Source organism: Monodelphis domestica, chromosome 6 (assembly GCF_027887165.1).
Source record: "Monodelphis domestica isolate mMonDom1 chromosome 6, mMonDom1.pri, whole genome shotgun sequence".
Classification (NCBI taxonomy): domain Eukaryota; kingdom Metazoa; phylum Chordata; class Mammalia; order Didelphimorphia; family Didelphidae; genus Monodelphis; species Monodelphis domestica.
In genome coordinates this window covers 81,666,876-81,694,366 of record NC_077232.1, presented here as the reverse complement: position 1 = coordinate 81,694,366, position 27,491 = coordinate 81,666,876, and the positions used below count along the sequence as shown (strand labels likewise).

The 27,491-nt window shown below is 34.4% G+C and overlaps 1 protein-coding gene and 1 pseudogene across 3 annotated transcripts in view; one reads left to right on the top strand and one right to left on the bottom strand.

Annotated features, from left to right (window-relative positions):
- Nucleotides 1–27,491, bottom strand: part of GRK4 (G protein-coupled receptor kinase 4) — a 160,074-nt gene that overhangs the window by 60,943 nt on the left and 71,640 nt on the right. For all 3 annotated transcript variants that reach the window (XM_056802362.1, XM_056802361.1, XM_056802363.1), the window contains exons 4-7: nucleotides 27,301–27,378; nucleotides 20,028–20,128; nucleotides 11,431–11,523; nucleotides 9,619–9,682 (exon numbers count right to left, since the gene is read on the bottom strand). In XM_056802362.1, coding sequence (XP_056658340.1) covers nucleotides 9,619–9,682; nucleotides 11,431–11,523; nucleotides 20,028–20,128; nucleotides 27,301–27,378 — 336 coding nt within the window. The remainder of the gene's footprint in view (nucleotides 1–9,618; nucleotides 9,683–11,430; nucleotides 11,524–20,027; nucleotides 20,129–27,300; nucleotides 27,379–27,491) is intronic.
- LOC103098522 (retinoid-inducible serine carboxypeptidase-like) lies at nucleotides 4,582–6,474 on the top strand (annotated as a pseudogene).

Here is a 27,491-nt window from a genome sequence, read left to right as displayed (position 1 = left end):
CCATATATTTTTGAAAGAGTAGATCAAACCTAAAAGAAATAATGAAGGAAGGATTTTAATAAAAATGGAAGGAATATACAAGCTACAGTACTGATTCAACAGTGTTTCAGGTTACAAGGCCTCATTTCTATAAGATAAAGTATCATCATTATGCTCTAGTAAGCAATAGTGACAATTCAGTCCACTGGTAAAAATTTCTATAGTCTTCCTTAATTCATATGCACTGCTTACACATGTAAGACTTTTATGAAATATTCCTCACAGAGCAATCCCATTAGCTTATTTATCTCTTTTTTCCTCCCAGAATTTAATTTCTCTTGAAATGAAGCAATGTGAGAATTTATATAAAATATTACATCATTCTTGAAAAGGAATATGTAGGAAAAATGTATTATTGCTAATTTGTGGTTTTTTGTGAGTGTAATTTGGGGACTAGTTAATAAGGGCCTAGCCTTGGAAGCATTCTTCCTCTATATTCTCTCAATAATTTTATCAGCTCCCATGGTATATTGTCATCTCTATAGAGGTGACTCAGCCTCAACGTATCTTTCTGCTCTTTAAATAAAGAAGAGTCATGGAAGTCAGATACTGGAAGATCTAGTGCAGAGATGAAAAAGTCAGTGCTCCTGTGATATTTACCAACATGGACTCTGTATAATTTTTATGTATAGTCAAAGAAGATAGTCAGCCCTACTTTACTTGTAGTGTTGTGGCTAGAATTCTAAAACGGCTACAATCTCTATCAATCAGAACTGACCAAGTTCTTCTGTTACATAATGGCTCCACATTTAAAGATTAGAACTATACGGCTGCTTTTCATAGCATGTCAAAATACATTCCTAACAAATTCAGGAATTATGAAATCACAGAAAACCTTAGGTTGGCTCATTTGACAAATGAATCAAAGACGGCAGGGGTAGAGTTTCTTAGTCAAAGGCATGTGGTTGGCTAATGGTGGAGTCACTATTATCATCTGAGGTTCCAATGAAATGAATACTTTTTACTTGAATTATTGAGAATATATTTATGGAGTCTTCTGGATCATGTGAGCAACAAGATGGAAAGACCAGACATTTTCTCTGATTCTTTTAACCTCTCCAAAACAGAAATTATACACCAAATATAAAGCAACTTCACCTGTCTCTATGGTCTAAGACTCCAAAAATCCAAAAGAAGGTTAATAAAGCAACAATACCACAAAAACCCACTAACTGACTTCTGATGATCCTGAGTTTTCTCAGCACCATTCCTCTACCTCCCACACTCCAGACAAGACTACACTAGAACTAAGGATCCAGTAAAGACTTACGATAATAGCAAGACAAAAAAAAATAACCAACTATCCCAACACTCCAAACCCTTTCCCACTCTTCAGTGCCATTGCAAAATCAGAAGAAATAAAGAGAATAATCAGAACATAATAATAAGAACAAAAGAAATATGGTAATACCTTCAAAATATAAAATACTCAAACCATCATAAGACCAGATAGAGATCTTAAACAACAACATATTCTCAAACACGGAAAAAGATCTGGCTATAAAGGAACTAGGTGGTACAGTGGATTGAGTGCTTATCTCCTTGAGTTCAAATCTAGCTTCAGGCACCTATATGACCCTGGGCAAGTCCCTTAACCCTGTTTGCCTCAATGGGCTCTTCTGAATAATGAACTAGAGAAGGAAATGGCAAACCACTCTAATATCTCTTACCAAGAAAATCCTAAATGAGGTCATGATGAGTTAGACACAATTGTAATTACTGGACAACAATAACAAAGTAACTTTCAAAGGAAAAAAAACCTCCTTGTCCTGATTCAAAGGATTCTATCAAACTTTTAAGGAAGAATTAGTAATCATAATTCACAAATTATTCTCAGAAACTGAGAAAAAGCATACTATTAGAATCCCGTTATGTGACAAATATAGTCCTAATACCTAAACCAGGGAAAGATAAACTCAGAAAGAAAACTATAGGCCACTATCATTAACATTGACCATAGCATTCTTAACAAAATTCTATTGGATTACAATAATTTATCCAATAAATCATTCATTATGACAAAGTGGGATATATAACATGAATGCATGGATGGATCAACATTAGGCAATCAACATAATTAATCGTATCAAAACCAAAACATCCAAAACCAAATGATTATCCCAAAGATGCAGAAAAAGTCTTTGATAAAGTACAATATTCTTTCATACTTAAAAACCCTACAAAGCATAGGCTTAAAGGGATCTTTTTTTAACAGCAGAAAAAAGCACTTATCAAAAACCAAAAGCAAGCATTATATGCAATAGGAATAAACTAGAACCTTTCCCAGTAAATTTAGGAGTGAAGTAAGGATGTTCACTCTCCCCAATATTATTTGATATAGTTCTGGAAATGCAAGCAATAGCAGTAAGACAAGAGAAAGGAATTGACAATAAAGATAGGTAAAAAAAAAAGGGGATAAAACTATTCCTGTTTCCTTATGGTAGATTGATTTACTTGGAAAATACTAGTGAATCAGCAAAGATACCAATTGAGTCAATGGCTTCAGTAAAGTTGCAGGCTACAAAATAAATATTAAAAAATCAACTGCAATTCTATATGAAAATAAAAAAGAATGAACAATAGCTAATAATAGCTATTACAAATATAGTTGTACAGTCATTTCATGACCTCACTTAAGTTTTTTGTTTTTGAAAAATACTGTGGTCATTTGCAATTTCCTTCTCCAGCTCAATTTACATATGAGGAAACTGAGGCAAAAGAGGTTAAGTGACTTGCCCATGGTCACATAGCTAGTAAGTTTCTGAGGCCATATTTGAACTCAGGTCTTCCTGACTCCAGACCCAAGTCTTTATCCACTGTACCACTTACATGTCCCCTATTATTACTATAAACATTATATTAATAATATTAACATGTAATATTTTCATGGTGTTTACTACATGGTAGGCACTATATAGGTGCTTTTATGACTTTTTCGTTTGATCCTCAAAACAACCCTGAAAGGTAGGTGCTATTATCATCTTCATTTTGATGAGGAAACTGAGGTAAACAGAGATTAAGCAACTTGCTCAGGTTCACATAGCTAGTATGTGTCAGGCTAAATTTGAACTCAAGTCTTCCTGACTCCAAGTTTTGTGCTCTATCCACTGAGCCACTTAGTTACCCCAGTAAAAGAGGAAAATACCATTCCAAATAACTATAAAATGCATAAAACATCTAGGGATTGGCCTACAAAAGCATACAAAATATTTATATAGATTCAATTAAGAAGTTTTCCTTAAATAAAGAACTTAAATAGTTGGAGGACTATTCAGTACTCATGGGTAGGATAATAAAAATGACAATACCACCAAAACTTTTAATTAATTAATTCAATTAATTAAACATTTAATGCTACATCAATCAACTTACCAAGGGATACTTTATAGTATTTGATAAAATAATAACAAAATTCATTTGGAAAAAACAAAAGATCTAGAAAATCAAGGGAAATGGTGAAAGGAGGCAGAAATGAAGGGAGAATAGCACTTCTAGATCTTAAACTATATGTAATATAAAGCAGCAGTCATCAAAACCCTTTACCAATTTTTGATAAAGTGGGAACTTAAATTACCCAGGAGAAAAAAACAACCCAACCAAATTATTTGTTTAGAAAAAAAACAAAACACCAAACTGCTGGGAAAACTGGAAAGGCAGTCTGGCAGAAATTAGGCTTAGACCAACACCTTACACCATATTCCACAATACATTCTAAATGGACATGTGACCTTAATATTAAACATCATACTATTTTTAAAAAAATCCTTACTTTCTGTCTTAGAATCAATACTGTGTATTGGCTCCAAGGCAGAAGAGTTGTAAGGGCTAGGCAATGGGGGTCAAGTGACTTGCCCAGGGTCACACAGCTGGGAAGTTTCTGAGGCCAGATTTGAACCTAGGGCCTCCAGTCTCTGGGCCTGGCTCTCAATCCATTGAGTTACCCAGCTGCCTTTATTGTACTATTAAAAAAAATTAGCAGAGAAACATCATATACCTCTCTGCTAAAAGTCAGAGATATATTCTTAAATCAACAAGAGATAGAGGCAATTACAAAAGATAAAACTGATAAATTAAGATCACTTGAAGCTGAAAAGTTTTTGCAAGGCAATATTAATGCATCTAGAATAACACAGGAAATGCTCAAAGGTGAAAAAACCTCTGTACCAAATTTTTCTGATAAGGGTTTGGCATCTAAAATATATCAAATACACATGCATGCCCACATACATACATGCACGCTCAGTAGTTATTCCCCAATAGATAACTGGCCGAAGGATATGAATATATCATTCTCTGAAAAGAATTGCAAAATTCATAAGCACATGAAAAAATGTTCCAAATTACTACTAAAAAGAGAAATGCAAAACAAAACAATGCTGAGGCTTTTACTTTACATCCTACAAACTGGCAAAAATGACAAAAAATGGAAATGGTCAATATTGCAGGAGTTGTGGAGAAGCATACTAATACATTGTTGGTGGTTTTGAAATGGCACAACCATTTTGGAAAACAATCTGGAATAATGCAAATAAAGTGACTAAAATGTCCATATCCTTTGAAACAGAGACTGCATTACAAAGCTTCTACTCCAAAGAAGCCATTAAAAAAAGCAATCCAGGCTGCTGCTGCTGCTGCCACTACACTACCACCACCACCGAAGTCATCATGGAGCTGGTCCCCTGGCACCTTCCTGCCCTGCCACTGCTGCTGCTGCTGAGTCTGAGCCCTGGCCTTGCTCTAGTTCAGCAAGTCGAGGAAGGCAAGGAAGCCTGGGACTATGTGACAGTCCGGACAAATGCATTCATGTTCTGGTGCCTTTATTATGCCAAGAATCCTTGCAAAAACTTCAGCGAACTGCCACTGACCATGTGGCTTCAGGGAGGTCCAGGAGGTTCCAGCACTGGATTTGGAAACTTTGATGAGATTGGACCCCTCGACGAGGAGCTCAAACCAAGGAAAACTACCTGGCTACAATCAACCAGCCTTCTGTTTGTGGATAACCCAGTGGGCACTGGATTTAACTTTGTAAATCAGAGTGATGCATATGCCCAAGATCTTGACATGGTGGCTTCTGACACGATGGTTCTTCTAAAAAGCTTTTTAAATTCTCGGCCAGAATTTGAGACTGTTCCATTCTACATTTTCTCAGAATCCTAAGGAGGGAAGATGGCTGCTGGGATTTCTTGAGAGCTTTACAAGGCTATCCAAAATGGGAGTATAAAATGCAAATTCTCTGGTGTTGCCCTGGGGGATTCCTGGATTTCACCTATAGATTCTGTTTTTTCCTGGGGAACCTTATCTATATAGCATGTCTCTTCTGGATGACAAAAGTCCATCAGAAGTGTCAAAAGTTGCAGAGAAAATTATAAATGCTATGAATATGGGACTCTATGATTGGGCTACCGAGCTGTGGGGAAAAGCAGAAATGCTTGTGGAGCAGGATACAGATGGAGTGAACTTTTACATTTTAAATAAAAGTCCTCCGAGTCAACAATGAAGAATAGCCTACAATTCACACAGCATCATCTATCTGAGCTTTATCACCGTCATGTGAGAAAACTGCACCAGGATAAGTTAAGTTCACTTATGAATGGACCCATCAGAAAGAAGCTCAAAATCATTTCAGATTTCGTCATCTGGGGAGATCAGTCACATTTAGTTTTTATGAACATGCAGAAGGACTTCATGAAACCTGTGATTAACATTGTAGATGACACACTGACAGCTGGCATTAACGTCACAATTCACAATGGACAATTAGACCGTATAGTGGACACCACGGTCCAGGAGGCGTGGCTGCGCAAACTCAGGGGGCCCGAGCTGGCTCGCTTCAATGAGGAGAAACGGAAGCTTCTGTATGTTAATCCGGGGTCTTATGAGACGGCTGCTTTCTATAAGTCCTACAAGAACCTTGCTTTCTACTGGATTCTCAAGGCTGGCCACATGGTTCCATCTGACCAAGGGGAAATGGCCCTAAAAATGATGAGGATGGTGACTGGACAAGAAGAGAGTTGAGATGGAAGTCAGCTGGCCTGGTCTCTACAGAAACTCAGTACAATTTCAAGGTCATTGACAGTGCCACGAGTATATTGTTCATTTGGACACAGAATGACCACTGAGGTGCTGGGACTTTTAAGGAACAAAAAGTGAACTCTTTATGATCAGTGAAGCTTTGTGTCAATGTACAGTTGTTCCTAAATTGCACATTTTGCTCAAGTGACAGAGGGCCTCTTCTTAAAGGGCCTATGGTTTGAGGTTTGGGGTTTTGTTTCTTTTAGGGCCTTTGTGGGAATTACAAATCCCCTCTTCTGGGAACGCCTATGTGGGAATGCCTATGACCTTTTTTGTGAACAAGTTTTCACCAGGTGGAGCTTTCAAGTTCTTTTATGCTTCTCTTTAATGTAGCCAATCCTAGAATTGTTATTTGACATCTTTAGTTAGAAGAATCCAAATTTCTTCCATGTTCACTTTGTCTGATAAAGTGAATATGGAAAAAATCTGGAGTCAGCTTTTCAGTCCTGAACCCTCCTGAGGCTTTTGTTTACACTATCAGCTGGTACTGGTTGCATGTACTCACAGACTTGCAATCCAATAAGCATTTATTATGTGCCTACTCTATGCAAACCACTATCTGATGCTAGCAAATTGCCTACGAGGACCTGAAGAAAGAGCAGGCTCTCTTAATTCCTCTTGTTTGTTGAAGAGAGTTTTAATTCTGATACCAGTGAACCATCATCAGACTGAGATTCAGCCTCTTTTGCTACCTCCTCCTGCCTCTCTATCCTCTTGACTCATCAGGGCTGACAGCACCATAAACCCTCATCAGATCTAACTCTTTTGTATGCCGATCATTAAAAATAAAAATGTTTCCTTGTTTCAAAAAAAAAAAGCAATCCTTATATACTCCAAAATATTTACAGCAGCACTTATTGTGATATCTAAGAAATGGAAACAAAGTAGATGCCCATCAATTGGGGAATCGCTAAACAAGGTGTGGTATATGAATATAATAGAATGTTACTGGGCTCTATGAAATGATGCATGTGATGAATACAGAGAAGCATGGAAAGATCTATCTGAACTGATACAGAGAGAAGAAAGTAGAATCAATAAAATAATATACATACAACTACAACAATGTAAATGGAAAGAACTACAACCTCCAAACCCCAAAGTAAATATAACAAAATTATAAAGACAAGCAGGATTCTAATGAAGAGATGTGAAAGGGTTCCCTAAACTTACTCATTTATGGAGGTGGGCTTTATAAACTGCAGTTGTTTTTGAATAAAATTGGGATTTATTTGTATTACATTCTGTCATCCAACAAAATGTAATGAAAATAACCTTGGTCTTGGAGTCAAAGGACATAAGGCTCAATCTCCATTTTGTTGATATGACTCTTGAATTTCAGGACTCAGTTTTCCCAAATGTAAAATGGCAACTGACCTACCAAAGTTACACGGCTGTTTGTGAAAAAAGCACTTAGGAAACCATAACTGTAAACCTCAAAATTTCTTAGACTTATAAATGTTGGAAATTTCACCATTGGGAAATTTCATACTTGAAAAATTTCCTATTGATAGTGGGTCTTGACTATTGGAATGTGAACCCCATTGGCATGGGAGGTTTCTTCTCCTTCCCTTCTTAAGATTACTTTAGGACAGAAACCTTTTGCTGAACAATGGAAAGGACTTTGACCTATGCTTAAGCATAGAACAGGAATTTCTTTGAGTCATGATTGATTTTAGAATTGATACAATGGAGATACTTGGAATCAATCTCCACCCTATTCAGTCCTAACAGGATTGAGTAAGGGCTGCAGCCTAGATCAAAATTTAATTATTCCAATCTCTACCCTACTCAGGTTAACAGGATTTAGAAAGGGCTGTAGCAAAGGATCAAAGATTTAATTATTTGAAAATATGACCTTCAACAGACATGTGCAAAAGCCAGAGACCTCTGGGCGGTCCTGGGTTTAAGCTAGAGCCTCCATTGGCACAGGGAAATTGATGGACAGGTGATTGGTAGATGTGAGGACTGAGGGGAGGAACTTGGAGGGTTTCCTTAAGGATAGGGGGGTCTGAAGACTCGAGGGATGGTTGAGAAGTTGGTCGGTGTGGTTGGTGTGTGCTCTGAGAAGCTTGCTCTGAAGGAAGCTGAAGGTGGGGGCCTCTGAGACTGTTTCTCCATTTTGGTCACGTGAGTAATAGGGACTGATCTCCTTTCTTTGCCCCAGCTATCTAAGGGCTTGGGCCTTTTGGCCCAGCCTAAACAGAAGGGGTATTTAAGCCCTATTTCCTTCTCTCCCTTTTCTCTTTCTCTCTCTCTAATTACTTCCTCCTATTGTAATTAAACTCCATAAAAGACTGACTGCTGACTTAAGTTTTCATTTAGGAATTACATAGCTGATTCCTTGGCGACCTTAAATTAATATATATCAGTCTTTTAAAGTGATTTCCTTGTCACATAACAAATGCTAATGTAAAAGTAGATATACCTATGTAGATTATAACGATTTGTTGCTTAAATGTTATACTCTCTTATTAGACTGCAAGTTCACTGACTTGTAACTTCTTTGAGGAATGAGAGCTTAAATTTTTTATCTCACCTAGCCACAGTATATTTTTGTTCTATAGATACTAGGCATTTAAAAACTGACAAATAAATGTCGTTTAAATATACTCGCAAATATCTTGTAAAACGGTTGGGAGATTACAATAACATTTCTTCCTCAACCAAACTATAAGGTACAATTATAATGAACACTATATAAAAGATTTGAGTATTTGAAGGCTACTTGGTAAAAAGATTAAAATTCAAAAATTTGGAGGAGTTTCTTAAAAAGATTTAATTGTACTCACAATCTTAATAGTAATTACTGATTTGGGTGACAAACATATTTTCAAGCCAATCTGAATTGTGTTTGCAAGCAAAACTGAAAGACCTAATATATTTATGTGAAGTTTTTATGATACAACTAAATTTTATGTTAATAGAAGAAATTTTGAATCATGGTAGTTAAGCTTGTGTTCAGAGAATGAATATGGATGGGGTGTGGGTACAAAGAGAATAACCCTTTTTGAGACATTTGAGGAAAAATCATTCAGATATAAGAGCATGAGCATAACGAATAAATACAATGAAACCTATTTTTGTATACTGATTAATAAGCATTTGATATCCAATGGTGATTTTCACAGATATTTGGAATACTCCTTTAAAAAGTTAGCAGCAAAGAATAGTAATTAAATCAATACTGGTGTAATACTTTACTAATGACTGATGCTTTGTGGTTCAATTTTCATTTTGTTCCAGTCTTTCAAGAATTATTGCTAATGGGGCATTTAGGTGGATCAGTGGATAGAGCTTCTGATCTGCAGTCAAGAAGACCCAGGTTCAAATGTGGCCTCCGACACTTCCTACCTGTGTGACTCTGCACAAGCTGCTTATTTGCCTAGCCCTTACTGCATTCCTGCCTTAGAACCGATACTTGATTCTAAGCCAGAAGGTAAAGATTTAACCTAACATCCCTGCCCTCAAAAAAATTATTGCTGATGATAGCTCTCCATTACTCACCTCTCCAAATCCTCCTTTTCCTAGTACTCTGTAATGTCTAAATGTATTTTTGGTTACAGGTTGCCTAGTCAGTAAAAAACAAAAACAGAAAAAGAACATAGGTTAGATGTCTCACATAACATTTCTGCTTCAACATTAACAGGCCAAATTCTTGTGTGATCCTAGTTGATTAAAGGATCTTTCCTTTGGCTAAGTGATTACATATAAAAGGGCACACAAATGGCCAGATGAATAATAACAAGCACATTGAGTATTCATGGTCAGGATCTAGGGCACCTTCTAGGGGAATAATCTCTAAGAAATAAAAATTATTTCTGGTGAGATGGATCCTAATAAGGAACAATCCTAAATTTTCCAAGAGATTTTCAGTAAGACAGTTATCCATCAATCCTCATTAATTCGGGATGCTAATGTCAGGGGGAAAGGGTCCTCACTGCAGCAAGATGGTCCTTCTACTCCCTAACTAATTCTCCCCCACTCAGCAGTCCCTGTAGAAAAGCTCTGCCATTCTCTCAGGGGAGGATTGAACATCGTACTCCTCTGTCTCATCAAAAAGAGTTTGAGTCCTTTTGCTGTGAGCTCCCTCTTTCTCCCTTTAGGGCAGGGAATGTTTTTCCTAGCTCTTAGCACTGTAGCTGGCATATAACTAAGTGCTTCACAAATATTTGCTAATGGACTTATATTACTGCATTGAAAAAATCTTTAAAATCTGATAAACAGGCCATTTCACCAGCAATTATCCTTTTGACTGGGAGTTATCTCAACCTTCCAAAGTCCAAATCAGAACTTTTCCCTCAATGTTCCTCCTTTCCCAACTCTTCTAACCCTCAGCTTTGGCCTACTACCCATTTGCTTCTCTTCTGTCCTCCCCACCACTCACATGTTGACCCTGGTGCAGACCTGTACCACTGCACATATCTGGATGATTTTAATTGCATTCTGGCTGGATTTAGAAGGGCCTTATATCTTCTCCATTGCAAGCCATCTTCTACACAACAGCCCTAAGCATAGCTCTGAGCTCATAACCTCCCTACCTAACACAAATCTGTGGACCCCTTCACCCCAAACCCCACCCTGCCCTTCCAGTCTTCTCTCCTTTGATTCCTCTCCACACTCTAAAGGCTCTCAGCCTCTTCATGTTTGCCCCTGAGGCCTGGAATGCTCTCCTATCTCTGGGACTTACCACAGACTTAGCTCAAATCTCACCTTCTGCAAAAGGCCCTTCCTGATCCTCTCTACTCCACTGAATGGAAATGTTTGTGGGTTGTCTGTCCCATCAGAATGTGAACTCCTTGAGGGCAGGGCTATGTTTTTGCTTTTCTTTATATGCCCAGTGCTTGACATTGTGTCTAGAACATTGTGAGCATATCACATATGCATGGTGATGAAAGCCCACTAAAAGAAGTGGGAGAAGAGCATATATGAACAGGGGAACAAAAGTATTTTAAGGAATATTCCTGTTACTTTAGTCTTGCAGAAAAGTTCTAAATGATTAGAATGGATAATTTTTCAAAGCTATTATAAATTCTAACTTCTAAATGCCTCATCTAGAAGGCTAATATGCATTAAAACACATACACACAAAAAGAAGGAAAGAAATAGGTAACTTACAGATGAACTAAGAGAAATGCTTACTTATTTTGATTCAGCACCAGTCTTATTATTACTATCCTTCATTGATAAACCATGAAAATAATAAGTATTCATTCACAGAATTTTTTAAAGTTACAATGAAATTAACACAAAACATTAGAGATTATTATTTACTTCATGAACAATATGGGGGAAAAAAACCAAACCAATAAACCATACCTTTCCAACCATTTCCATTGTAAAAATCGAGAGAAATACATGCTTTCTTGGTACTCCTCAAATGGTCTTCCACTTAAATAATCATGGACAACCCTAGAAAAATATTTCACAAAATTATAACTACATAGTGATGGTTCAACTATGTGAAACCTACTACCTAACTTAAAAAAAAGATTTATCTACCATGATTTCATGAAATTTTGCATAATGCAGAAAACAAATTTAATATGTAATGGGTTAAATTTGGCCCTCTGGAATCCTAACTCTTTACTACTTGTGCTTCTATTGGTACTATTACATTTGCTATGGCAAGTATATTCTAACATGTAGGGATTGGGAATGTATTTTTAATTTCAAAAAAATAGGAAATTGGATATGGTATAAAGAATTTGAACTATAGATAACTATTTGAGAATACTTATTCCAAGTATCTAGATAGTTCTCTGAGAACATGCTAATGACCAAAACTGTAAAGTGTTTATTAAAAATGTATTTCCTTAGATAGCTAAGGATGATAATGGATAATAGTATTATTATTTATAGTGTGGATTTATATATTAACATCAGTTCTCTTCAAGTGAAAACTAACTTGGCTTACAATTGTATTTAACAGGGTCTGTTCCTTTAGTTGAGCAATTATTCAATATACTAGGCTCATGATTCTGTTTTTTTTTTGGATACTCTTCTGTCACAGAGTTGTTTAAAAAATGAATTATAAGTAATTATATTACATATAGTTATAAATAACATAAACTATCAATACAAGGAATTATTTTATACATATTTACTTAAACCAATGAAATTCAATTAACAAAATTTATAATTTCATTATCATTATTTCTCTATCAAGATTCTCTGACAACTCATTCCTTTCTTCTATCATTATATGGTGTACTCCCTTTTAGTTTTCTTCTTTCCAATGCTTTATAATGATCTTTATTGTTTATATTCCTCATATTTGTCAGTCTCAATTACATTATACTATTCTCTTATACCACTCTACTATTTATTTAATCATTAACCTATTGTATAATGCTGAGGCTACAATATAGATCAGGAAATATAAAAAAGAAAAAGAAATGAGTTATAATATTAACAAGAACTATCAAATATTTCGGAATTATCTAGGAATAAACAACCTGTATTGGTACCATCAAAAGAAGAGTTCAACAATATTCAAGGATGTATCAGATTAATATGGGGAAAATGATAATAGCCCTAAAATTAATTCACATAATACCAATGAAAATACCAATGGTGTTACTTCAAAGAATTCAATAAAATTTTAAAATTAAATTTATGTGAAAAAAATCAAGTGAAGTCATAAAAGGGGATGATTTGGGGATAGGAGTAGGACTAAAGAATGTGCTCTTGAAACATATTACAAAGCTGTTATTCTCAAATCTATTTATTACTTTTCCAAAAACAGAAATCAACCAATGGATCATAGAATCACAGACTTGGAGATACAAAAAACATTATATATAGAGCAGAAGAGCAGGGATCCAAAGAAGGAAAATGACAAGATTTAAAAGTAAGCCTCACTTTGAGGACAAAGCTAGGGCTCTTCTATACTATAGAAATGATACATTATCAATAAAATAGAAACAAAAACTTGATAAAAACTAAAGCATTAATTATTTAATAAATGTATTTGGGAAAATGTGGAATTGTCTCAATATAAGGTACCATTAAACTCACATCTCATACAATATATCTCAGTGAATTTCAACCTAAGAATTAATTTTTTTTTTACTTCTCCAAAACAAAAACATTCACAAAGTATAAAAAAGGTAGAAGAAACTAATACAAAGTACTTAACTATGATAGGGAAATAACTATAGGAAGTAAAAAGAGAAAGTTGTTCTTCAATATGTTCTTCAATATAACATTTTCAACAAAAATATAATGAAAAGAAAAAGTGTTTTTGGCAAATATGACAAAAACCCAAAATATGTAAAGAAATGATGAAAAAAATTGCAATGGTCAAATTCAATATGATTCAATGAAAAATGGGAAAAAATGCTCAAGAGATTACAAAAACTAGATGCAAATTAAAACAACATTGAAGTGACATTTTTTACTGGCAACTCAATGTTGGTGGGTATGCAGAAACAGGTATTCTCCTAAAGATCTCCACACCACTTTTCACCTTTCATTTTTTGTGCCATTATATATTCCAACAGATCATAAGCTTCTTGAGGGCAGAGAGTATCTTCTTATTTATAATCCCAACACTTAATATAGTGTCAGGCACATAAGTGCTTAATAAATGTTCATCATTTGTATTTATTCATTGTTGATGGAATTGAAAACTTAAGGATTTTTTGAAAAATGTTATTTAGTTAATTAATTTAGAATATTTTTCCATGGTTACATGAGTCATGTTCTTTCCCTCCTCTCCTCCTATCACCTTCCTGTAGACAACAAGCAATTCCACTGGGTTTTACATGTGTAATTGTTCAAGACCTATTTCCAACTTATGGAATTTTTGAAGAAAGTTCTGGGGGCAGCTAGGTTGCTCAGTGGATAGAGAGCCAGGCCTAGCTAGAGACAGAAGGTCCTAAGTTGAAATTAAGCCTATACTTCCCAGCTATGTGACTTGGACAAGTCACTTAACCCAAAATGCCTTGCCCATACTTCTCTTCTGCCTTGGAATAAATACTTAGTGTTGATTCTAAGATGGAAGGTAAGAATTTTTAAAAGAAAGACAGTTCTGATAGTATGCAATAGAAGTTATAAAAGAATCTTGTCTTTTGATCCAATAATTTCATTATTGGCAATATACCTTTGAATGTATTATCAAGAATAATAAAAGAGCCACATATTCAGATTTTAATTAGCAGTATTATATGTAATGGAAATAAAAACGACCAAAACCCAAACAAACAAACCTGGAAGTATCTGAAATGTCCCATGATAGAAAAATAGCTAAATAAGTTATGTTTTGTTCATGCTACATGGCTAAAAGCTGTTCACTTGAGCTTCAAGGCCCTATTAAAGGTAATTTTTAGCTCAGTCTATAAAAGCTACAAAAATAGTTATTTTTTAAGTTATAAGATGACAAAATGGTAGAGAGGTAATTTATATATTGGAAAAAGTGCTAAATTTGAGGCCAGAACACCGAAGTTCTAGTAATTACTGTCACTATATATTATGTCTTTGATAAACTAAAAAAAGCAAGGATAGCAATCATCATCTCAGATAAGGAAAGAGCAAAAAATATATATGTAAGGGATAAATAGGGAAACTACAATATGATGTAGTAAATATGCAAAATCAGACATCAACAATGAATTAATTTAAATGCTGAACATATTCACCAAATGACAATTTTAAACGCTTTTTTAAAAAGCAAAATGAGTTACAAAGAGAAAATACTTTATTACATTTTCTTCATAGCTAGACAAATCTAATTTTAAACAATGAACAAGGGGGTACAGCTAGGAAGATCAGTGCAGAGAACCAGATCTGTTGATTAGAAGTCCTGGGTTCAAATCTGATCTCAGACACTTGCTAGCTGTGTGATCCTGGGCAAGTCAATTAACCCTAATTACCTAGACAGACTTTACTGCTCTTCTGCCTTGGAAATCATACTTGGTATTAATTCTAAGACAGAAGATAAGGGCTAAAAATAAATTCACTAACAAATGAGGGAGAAGTTAAAGACCTGAATAAAAGATTAGAGTTAGACATCAAAGATCTCTGGTGATTACTGAATGTGAGTAAAGAAGAATTTACACAGTCTTCATCTGTAAGTGGCACTTTTGCTAAAATATCCCATTAATTAGGGTGTAAAAACCTTATAAACAAATGCAGGAATGCATTAATATTTAACAATCTTTTAATTGACCATTTCATCAAAATTATATTCAATAAAAGATTCTTAAGGAAGGATTAAAAATTAACCAGAGACTAAATAATTGATTCTAAATTACTGGTGGATCAAAGGAAAAAAACAAAAAAATGACAGCTTATTTCATTAAAGATAATAACAATAGTTAGACAATATGACAAAATTTATGGTATATGCCTAATAAGTCCTTATTGGAAAATTTATCTCTAAACATTTCATCAAAAAAGAGAGAAAACCAAGATAAACAAATTGGGCATACAATTAAAAAACAAACAAACATAAATTAGTAAAATTAACAGTTTTTTTTCAGAGATTAACAAAATTGAAAGTAAAAAAAAATCCAATAAAAATTAGTAAAACTAGGAGTTATTTTTTTAAACCCTTACCTTCCATCTTAGAATCAATACTGTGTATTGATTCCAAGGCAGAAGAATGGTTAAGACCAAGGCATTGGAGATTAAGTGATTTTCCCAGGATCACACAGCTAGGAAGTATGTGAGGCCAGATTTGAACCTAGGAGCTCCCATCTCTGGGTGTTTTTGGTAGGGAAATGGGTAAATTATTATCTAATTTTATTTTGAAAAAAGAAAGAAGAAAACCAAAAGCAAGGGCATCCATTATCATCACAACTATTTGAGATAGTGCTTGAAATACTAGTAATTACAAAATGAAATTGAAAGAATAAGCATAGTCAAAAAAGAAACAGAATTACTGTTTTTTTTGCAGATGATAAAATGGTTTACTTATAGAAGAACGCTAGAGAAAAATGTTAAAACAAATAATAGCAAAGTTGCAGAATATTAAAAAAAATCATGAGAATTTCTGTGTATTATCATCCAAATCTGACAGTCAAAAATAAAAAGATAAATTCCATTTAAATAATTATAGGATGTATAAAATATCTGGGAGTCTACTTATATAAATCCAAGTCTAAATAACTTGAGAAATATTAACTGTGAATGGGTAGGTTAAACCAATATAATAAAAACTGATAATACTACCAAAATTTATTTATTCACTGCCATATCAAAATTACCAAAGGTGGGTTTTATTGACCTAGAAAAAGTAGAACAACAATAGATAAAGAACTTCAAAGGGAAAAAATGATAAAAAGTGGGATGGAACAAGATTAAGTAGTTTCAGATCTTAAACTATGCTAGACAGCATTAATCATAAATAATCAAAAATAGAGGCCAAATAATGAAACAGATTTAGTACATGATATTCCAAAATAAATTAACCTAGTAATCTAGTATACAACAAACCCAAAGACTCTAACTATTCATATAAGGACTTATTATTTGACAAAAACTCCTGGGAAAAAGTAGATGCAGTTTGGCTGAAAAGAGGTTTAGAGATGGCATTAAACCTAGGTTTTCTCTTAGCTTCAAGATCAGCTCTGTATCCACTATACTATTTTCTTTCATTGCACCTCATATATATACCCAAAATACACTCAAAATCGTATACTGCTTAAGCATAAAAGGTCACATACACAAATGAGAGGAAAGAGGAAGAAAATTACCATTCATTACTATAAATGGGGAATACTTCATGACCAAACAAAGGATAGAGAGCATCATAAAAGATAAAGTGTTCAATTTTGATTATATTAAATGAAAGTTTTTGCACAAACAAATCTCAATGCATCTAAAATGAGAAAAGAAGTAGTTAAATGGGGAAAAAAAATCTCTGCAGCAAGTTTCTTGAATAAAGGTTTCATTTTAAAGATATATATGGAACTGATCCAAATTTATAAGGATGAGAACTATTCTCCAATTGATGAATGGTTAAAAGATATGAATATATAATTCTTTTTTTGGAAAAATTTTATTTAATTAATTTTGAATATTTTTCCTTGGTTAAATGATTCATGTTCTTTTCCTTCCCTCCTCCCAACCCCCTCCCGTAGCCAACAAGCAATTCCACTGGGTTTTACATGTGTCATTGATCAAGACCTAGTTTCATATTATTAATATTTGCATTAGGGTGATCGTTTAGAGTCTACATCCCCAGTCATATTCCCATTGACCCATGTGATCAAGCAGTTGTTTTTCTTTGAACAGGTAATTCTCAAAGGAAGAAATCTAAGTTGTTTAGGTATATGAAAAAATGCTTCAAATTATTAACAAGTAGAGGAATGTAAATTTAAAAAATGCCAAGGTTCCACCTCAAACTCAAAAAATTGCCAAAGTTGACAAGAAATGAAAGTGACAGATATTAGAGGAACTATGGAAAATGATATATTGATGCAAAGTTGGTAGTTTTGAATGTTATCATCTATTCTGGAAAACAAACTGGAACTATACCCCAAAAGTTACTAAACTGTATATCCTCTGACCCAACAATCCCATTTCTTGCTCAATACCTCAGAGATCAAAGAAAGAAGCAAAGGCCCAATATATACAAAAAATATTTATAGTGGCTCTTTTTGGAGTGGCAAAGAACTAGAAATTAAGAGGGCATCTATCAAATGAGAGAAAGGCTAAACAAAAAAAAAAAACTAAATGAGCTGATATAGAGTAAAGTGAAAAATTTTATACTGTAACAACACTAAGAATAAGCAATGATCAACTATGATCCCAAAGGACTCATAAGTAAGAAATTTATTTACCTCTTGACAAAAAGGTGATGTACTAAATATGCAAAATTAGACATATGTTCTTGGACATGGCCAAAATGGAAACTTGTTTTGCTTTATTAGTCATGTAAAGTTTTCCTTTATTTTTTTCCAGAGGTAAGGAGAAGACAAGATGGAGAAAGAAAATAAGTACTCAATTGAAAAATTTGAATTAAAAACAATAAAAAATATGCCTCATTTTTCATTTATATCCATCACTCCAGAAGAGGATGGTGTACTTTGTCATTAGTTTTCCAAAGTCACAATTCATCCTTGCACGGCACAAAATTTATGTTATTGTACATTTTTACGATGTTGTAGGCATCACATAAATCACAGCCCAGGTTCTGACTTTACTTTGCATTGGGTCTTATAAGTCTTTTCAAGCTTCTTTGAATTCCTCCCTTTCATCATTTCTTATAGAATAATAATATTCTATTAAACTCCTACACTATAATTTACCAATCCATTTCCAAATTGATGAGGACCCTCTTTTATTTCTGGTTCTTAACCCTAACAAAATGTGCCACTATTAAAATATTTGTTCATTTGAGTCCCTTTTCTCCATTTTTTTATATCTTTGGGATTAGTTATAGTATTGCTATGTCATGCTGAGTAGGAATAATTTAGTGACTTTTGGGATAGAGTCTTTGCAGGTTTTGCTTCCACCACCTATTCTGTGTTTTGTGTTACATCTCTTCAACCTGAACGTATTCTCCTCTTCTAAAATGATGTGTTTCCAATTGCTAAAAAGACAGTTATTAAAATTCTGGTTTTGATTTAATACTTTTCAATTACAGTGGAGACAAGGTAGCACAATAGATATAGAGTTGATATTGAAGCCAAGAGAAGACATAGGTTCAAGTGCCCTCTCTGATACACACTGGCTTGGGCAAGTCTCTTAACATTTCAGTGCTCTAGTTAACTCTAAGATTGTGAGTTATTGAAAAAACCCTGAGTTTCCTCTCCATAGAATAACAGTTACTACAGTATCATGATGCCTGGTCTATTGAAGAAGTGATATTCTAACCTCTTTTTCCCACAAATACCTTTGTTCAAAATCCTAGATATACAGGAAGACCTTTCATCTGACTGACAAAGGAACTCACTTTGTAGACATAGATGACAACTCTGCATCTCATCTTTCTCATCATTCATATACATGTCTTATTGTAGATCATCCATAGAGAACCAAAATAATATGAAGGCCTCTAATTTCATAAGTTAATGAAAATAAAGATTTAATCCCCCCCAATTCAAATAATGAATCCCCTGAAATCTAATTATAGAATCCATTGGAGAGGATCCTAGGTTAAGAATATCATGACCAGAGAAACTTTTAGTGACCATAACTTATTGGTTCTAGTGATGGCATCATCACTAAATAGCTGTAAGATTTTTCTCAAATTAGGTATCCTCAGTTAACATGAAACTAATGCTATCCTCCTAAGAACCTCAGAAAGCTATTACAAAGAGAAGGCATTTTTAATGTAAAAGCATTATAGAAATATAACATGATAATGAGACAGAAGTATTAAAGGATTGTAAAACCTAGAAAAATTTCCACTAAGGCTAATATAAAAGCTCACTGGACTTGGGATAAATATCAGGCTAATGAAATTTGCCATTTCCACAATGCTTCTATATCCTAAGGCTAATCAACAAAGCCCTATGTGATCTGAGTTTTGGTCCCCTTAGAAGTTGGCCATCATTTCTGCCACACATGCAAAGGAATTTAATTCATTAGAAGTTTCAAAAGAAGGATTTTTTCAGGGAAGTTTAGTTTTAAATTTACTCTTTAATAGGTTATTTTCAAGTCTGAGAATGAGATGCTGGGAGAAAGAGCAGGCAGAATTTTGAGGCAGCTGACAGACATAGGGAATTTTAGTTCAACTATAGTGATTCTTTAATTCATTATATATCTGCTCTTTTTTAACCTATTAACTGTCACTTAAGAGTAAGTCAACTAGAAATTTTTATCTTGATTTTGAAAGTACTGTGGTAATATTTGTAATTCTTTTTACTGACAGCAGGAAAAAAAGTTACCTTAACATCTGGTTATGGTAATATAATATTTACAGTTTTTGGTAGTAATTACAGTGCTGTGCATTCATCACTTACCTAGTACAGTCTTTAAAAAGTTCTTTGCAAGGGCTCTGCTCCAGCCTTTCTTTACATTCTTTCACTATATCCTGAGGTATTTCTGGTAAACGGGCAGCAGACTTCATATAACACAAACCAAATAAAAAAGCACAATTAATAATCTTAAAATAAATCTTTCATTAGAAGAGCTTGTTAGGAAAGAAAAGGGAAAATGTCAAGCAAATTAACTGACTGGTTAGACAGACTTTATTCCAATTTTTGCAAAATTTGAATTTGCACATAACTGAGATTTAAAAACATGGAAACAGCTCCCATTTGAAAATTTAAAATATGTTAAGATTTCTTAATATTGTGAAAAGTTGACCAACAGTTGAGTTTTTATAACTCAAGGCACAATTTTTTATATTGCAAAGTCAAAAACAGGTTAAAATAAGTATAAGTAGGGGGCAGCTGGGTAGCTCAGTGGATTGAGAGCCAGGCCTAGAGATGGGAGGTCCTAGGTTCAAGTCTAGCCTCAGATACTTCCCAGCTGTGTGTGACCCTGGGCAAGTCACTTGACCCCCATTGTCTAGACCTTACCACTCTTCTGCCTTGGAGCCAATACACAGTATTGACTCCAAGACAGAAGGTAAGGGTTTAAAAAAAAAATAAGTATAAGTAGTGAGGAGAAAGAATTCATAACAATAAATGTGAACAGTGAACACTCAATAAATGTGAAACAGTTCAATATATGTTAACTTATCTTGTTAAAGGATTGGCTATTTACAAAAATTCTAAAAATTATTCACAAGTGTATAGGTGTGTGTGTACATATATACATATTTATACAGCTTTTAGAAATTTCTCAATATACCTCTAGTTCTATGCATCAGTTAGCTCTCAAAATCTGATTTTTGAAAGTATAATTTGTGTGCTCCTTAAGACTGACCAAAAGGTCAACTGTAAAAGAAAATCTAATGTTAACACTGAGAAAGAAAAACCTTACAAAACTTTATTCATGGAGAAAATGAAAACAATAGTTAAAAACTTGCATGAATATATATTTGCTACAAAAACAAAAAGGAAAGCTATCTTGGCTGGCTTCTGGACAAATAAGTTATCAAAAGACTTCATAGTTTTGTTTTTAAATTATACCCTGAAGTACAAGAGACGCTAAGAGATGGAGGTGAGGGGTAAGTATACTCTAAGTATGGAGGACAGTCAGTAATACAAAGGTAGGGAAATAGGAAGCAAAGTGAAGAATTTCACTAAGTCCCATCTAGGTGATCATGAGAAGGGCAATATAATGCTGAAAAAGCAGGTTGGATACAAGGTTATGAAGGGCTTTACATGCTCAACAAATTTATATTTTATCCTCCAAGCATATCAAAGATTTGCCTCCAGGTGATTGCATATAAACCGAACTTTCATCTTATTACTAGAGGAAAAGGAAATTTAACATCTACAATGGGAACAACTTGGCCTCTGGATGGTCCCTTTATAATAAAGGCTAAGGCTTCATAGAGTTATTATAAGTGGGTACCATTGATTCATGACTACAGTTAATAGTTCTCTTTAACTTTTAAGATATGGTCTATTTTCTAGTTTTTTCTTTTCAGAAATAATTTTAAAGTTTTTTTTTAAACCCTTACCTTCTATCTTAGAATCAATACTGTGTATTGGTTCCAAGGCAGAAGAGTGATAAGGTCTAGGCAATGGGGGTTAAGAGATTTCCCTAGAGTCACACAGTTAGGAAGTGTCTGAGGCCAGATTTGAACCTAGGACCTCCTGTCACTAGGCCTGACTCTCAATCTACTGAGCCACCCAGGTGGCCACAAGAAATAAATTTTTTTAATTTTGAAAATTTTATTTAATTAATTAACTTAGAATATTTTCCCATGGTTACAAGAATCGTGTTCTTTCCCTCCCCTTCCCCTACCCCCTCCTGTAGCTGACGCACAATTCCACATGTGTTGCTGATCAAGAACTATTTCCATATTATTGATATTTGCACTAGAGTGATTGTTTAGAGTCTACGTCCCCAATCATATCCCCATCAACCCATGTGATCAAGCAGTTGTTTTTCTTTTGTGTTTATATTCCCACAGTCTTTCTTTAGATGTGGATAGTGTTCTTTCTCATAAATCCCTCAGAATTGTCCTGAATCATTGCATTGAAGCTAGTAGAGAAGTCTATTACATTTGATTGTACCACAGTGTATCAGTCTCTGTGTACAATGTTCTCCTGGTTCTGCTCCTTTCGCTCTGTATCAATTCCTGGAGGTTGTTCCGGTTCACATGGGATTCCTCCACTTTATTATTCCTTTGAGCACAATAGTACTCCATCACCAACATAGACCACAATTTGTTCAGCCATTTCCCAATTGAAGGGCATCCCCTCATTTTCCAATTTTTTGCCACCACAAAGAGTGCGGCTATGAATATTCTTGTACAGGTCATTTTCCTTATTATCTCTTTGGGGTACAAACCCAGCAGTGCTATGGCTGGATCAAAGGGCAGAAAGTCTTTTAGAGCTCTTTGGGCATAGTTCCAAATTGCCATCCAGAATGGTTGGATTAATTCACAACTCCACCAGCAATGCATTAATGTCCCAATTTTGCCATATCAACTCCAACATTTATTACTTTCCTTTGCTGTCATGTTAGCCAATCTGCTAGGTGTGAGTTGGTACCTCAGAGTTGTTTTAATTTGCATTTCTCTGATTATAAGAGATTTAGGACCCTTTTCATGTGCCTATTCATAGTTTTGATTGCTTTATCTGAAAATTGCCTATTTGTGTCCCTTGCCCATTTATCAATTGGGGAATGGCTCGATATTTTTGTACAATTTATTTAGCTCCTTATGAATTTGAGTAATTAGATCTTTGTTAGAAGTTTTTGTTTTGAAGATCCCCCCCCCAATTTGTTGCTTCCCTTCTAATTTTGGTTGCATTGGTTTTGTTTGTACAAAATCCTTTTTAATTTAATGTTCTCAAAATTATTTATTTTACATTTTGTAATTTTTTCTAACTCTTGCTTGGTCTTAAAAATCTTTCCTTTCCCAAAGATCTGACATGTATACTATTCTGTGTTCACCTAATTTACTTATAGTGTCCTCCTTTTGTATTCAGGTCATTCACCCATTCTAAGTTCATCTTGGTGTAGGGTACAAGATGTTGATCTAAACCTAATCTCTTCCATACGATTTTCTAATTTTTCCATCCAGATATCATTTTAAAATGGAATGTTTGACCACTTAATACCTAAAAGTCTTTCATTTGGCCCTAAACCAATGACCCACTGAGCCATGAAAAGACAGCTGAGAATCTTTGAAGTTTATGTCTATAGAATACAAAGTCCAGCAAGTCCTCTAAAGTTGGAAAAGCTTTAAGAATAGGCCTGCCGATGGACTGTGTCTCTTGTCAAAAGACAGCTTTCCCAAGTTATGGACTGGCTCATTACCAGAAGCTGGTGTTCATTTGTTATTTCAACAAAAGAATTTTATTGGTTAGAGCAACTAATGAAGACTTACAATGGTATAAAAAGGTTACAATTTGCATTGGTGGAAACAGAAATTCTACCCTGACAAAAATACAGACCTTTTGAAGTATTAGAGTATACATTCAAAAATGAATAACCAAAGTATATATAATGGAATCTGGCTACAGAGCAAAATTTAGGAGGTCAATCAGCAATAGAAATGGACTGTCACAATGATACCACACTGGAAGCCATTTAATCCAATGCATATCCAAAGAAGAATCCATACAATAAACATAGGGAGTGGTCATCTAGTCTTTCTGAAAATTTCCAATGGGATATAACCCACTATATGCTGAGGCAATCCATTCCACTTTTGGATAGCTCTCACCTTTGGGAAGCTTCTTAACAGCATTATTTCAACTTATCTCCCCCCCCCCCCCCCCCAGCTCTAACCCTTGCTTCCAGTTCTGCTTTATGGAGCTGAATAGAACAACCACTTTTCCACATTAAAATCCTTCACACATACATGAAGACAGTTCTCATGCTCTTCCTGAATCTTCTCTTCTCAAAGTCAAATGCATCTGCAGTTCTTTCAACTTGCTATGGCATGGACTCAAGATTCTTTATCATTCTGGCTGCTCTTCTCTGTATCATGTCATAATCCTTGTTAAATTTGTGATGCTCAGAACTGAACACAATACTCTAAATGTGTTCTCATAAAGGCAGAATAATCTGGGAATCTCGCCTCCTGATTATTGGAGGCTATGTTTTCAATGTAGCCCATTGCAGCATTTGCTTATTTCGCTTACATCATACCACTGACATGTTGATCTGATAATGCAATAAAATCCTGAGATCTTTTTAAGATTAAGAACTAATTATTCTTTTCCTCCCACCTCTAATATCCTTGTGAAGATGATTGTTTTGAACTGAAGTGTTGGACTTTACATTTACCTCTAATTTTCTCTTATTGCAGCTCTATCTTGCCAAAACTTTGGTTCTTAACTATTATGTGGTATGCCAAGTTATCTTTTTCAGCTTTGTTTTCTGCAAATTTTATACACGTCATATATAGCTTTATCTAAGTTATTACTATAAGTGGCACAGGACCATGTCCATTATAACCCTGGAACACTCTAAGGGATTTCTCTCTTCAAGATGATATCAAACCATTAATAACTCCTCTCTAACTCCAGCTGTTCAAACAGCTCTCAATTCATTTAAATGTACTACCAGGTGGCCTAAATCTCTCCATTATTTCCACAAGAATTGCATAATATACTTCCTCAAGTGCTTTGCTAAAATCTACACAAACTATATATAGTACTCCCAGGTTTGTAGCCCAGTCAGAAAAGAAAATAATCTGTTTATATGTCAAGTGGGGTTTCATTTCTGAAATATCAAAAGAATTTATATAATATGGTATAATATGGCCATTTTACCTATAAGTAGGTTCCATGACAAGATTCCTACTGACTGCATTATACTGAGGCTTTAGTTTTCTCTATGAAAAGCACAAATTGAAAGACTCAAATAATGAGAAAGATATTTATATTTTTATCTTCAATGATGGTTTATTTTACATGAAAAATTACTATAGAAATATAAATTGAGACAGGGAAGAAAAGGCAAATTTTTATTTCTTCCCTACTCTTGTACCCTGAGATTGTTAGAGACCAGTAACTGCTCTGAGTATACACATGAATTTAAAATGAATACATACTAAAATATAATGCAAATATTTAATCAGTCTGTGTTAACAATAATGCATTAAGGCTACATACATGATCTTCTACTGCCTTTGCTTGCTATTTCTCAAATTCATCCTTTTTTCTCCCATTTCATTGCCCTTATCTCCTCTTGTCTGGACATTTTAACAACTTCCTAATTGGGTGAATTGATTTGTTTCATCACTATTCATCGAGACACCTAGTTTTACAACTTGTGTCATTCTCAACTCATTTTCCTCTCGCCACAAATACACAATTAGCTGCCAAATCCTGTCAATTTTACTTCTAAGACCTCTTTTTTGCATCTAATCTCTTCTTCATATACTCATAGCCAACAATCTCCCTTATTGCTTCTTTGTAGACCATCACAATGGCCACCTAATAGTTTCTCTGCTTCAAGATTCTCTTCACTTTAATCAATCCTCTGCTTAGCTCCTAATGCAAAAACACAAGCTTGTACACATTATTCCCTACCCAACAAAATCCAGTGGCTTCCTACTTACCCTAGAATCTAATATTATTTCATCTTCATCTCATTCTTTTTTTATTTCAAATTTTTGTGTAAGTTTTGTAATGTATGTAATCACTAGAATAGTGTATGTGTATAAATAGAATTTACAAATAAATACACATATTGGTGAACTCAAGAATTTTTTTATCAGTTAGTGTATGTAATCCAATATGTTTGAAGATTACTGCTTTAGACCATAAATAGCCTTCCCACTGGTCTATGACCCCAGTCTTTCTCCCTCACAATCTATTCTACACACAAAATAAGATTAATTTTTCTACAAAGACTTAACTGTTCATACTTAACTGTTCAAAAATCTAAACCTCTTAGCCTGACATTCAAGTACTTTCTTGATTACACCCCAACTGCCCTCTGAACCCTATCATCCACAAAGCACCTTCCAGAGTTTGCCACTAGTGTAAGAAAATTTCCTCATCTTATCTGTTCCCATGCCTTTGCTCACATTTTCTTCCCTCTCAAGGTTTCCCTCTCCCACTTTTCTCTAGTTCCTTGCTTCCTACATCCCAACTCAAGCACTGCTACTTTTGAGAAGCTTTCCCAAACCACAATACTTTGCTCTACTATGAAATCCCAAAGCCCTTGCCTGGATCACTTATTTAGTCATTAATTATGTACCCCTCTGGGATTGTAGTCACTCACTGTGTGGTAGGAAAGAACCAGGGAGGGAGTCAGATCACTACACCTCTGGGCCTCCACTTATTGAAATGAGCATATGAACACTTATATTATCTACTTCATAGGATTATTCAACATAAAAACTTTGGAAACCTCAAAGCATTCATGAAATACAAGTTTTATTTACCTAAAATATTATAAGCTACTTGAGGGCAGGGTACTACCATTATTTTCTCAATTATCCACAGGAACTATTATTAGGTACCAAATTTATATACCATGCAGTTAGATAGCAAGGTTGATAAGAATACTAGACTTAGAATCAGGAAGACTCCACTTCTTGAATTCAAGTCTAGCCTGAGGCACTAGCTCTTTGATTATGGGTAAGTCACTCTAACCTTGTTTGCCTTGGTTTCCTCAGCTATAAAATGAGCTGGAGAAGGAAAAGGCAAACTACTCTGCCATCTTTGCTAAGAAAATTTCAAACGAGGTCATGAAAAGTCAGACACTGCTGAAAATGACTCAACAATTATAACAATAACAAATTTATGTGCATTACTAAATACTTTTACTAAAAAATACTTTTATTATCAGATAATATTTTTTAAAGTAGAAATACTAGTAGCCTAAGAAAGTCATGCTAAGGGAACTACATCACAGATATAAACATGGAAAATCTAGCCATAAGAATATGATAAAGCAAAGTATAAAATATGAACCTATCTGCCAATAATGATTGAGAAAAGCTATTTTTAGCCTTAGTTCATTTCTAGTTATTATCTAGTGAAACTAAATTAGAACAATTAAAAAAATAATTTTTTCAATTAATTAATAAAGTTGCATAACATCATCATCTTACATTTTTATATGTTCTCTTGGAAGCTAAGAAGTCTTCAGTCTGAACTTGAAGAATAACAAATTATAGGCAGTTATCAGCTAAAGGACAAAACATACCCCATTTTTGAAGTATTTGTCTAAAACCTTCAGAGCAGAGTCTCTTCGATTTTCATCTGAAGCCACCTCATATTTTGCCTAGGAAAGAGAATGGGGGGGGGGGGAGAAATCTATGTTTTATACATTAAAAAACCTCCATTATATACTTATACATAGAACAAATTATTCAACAGTCAAACATAAAATTGAAT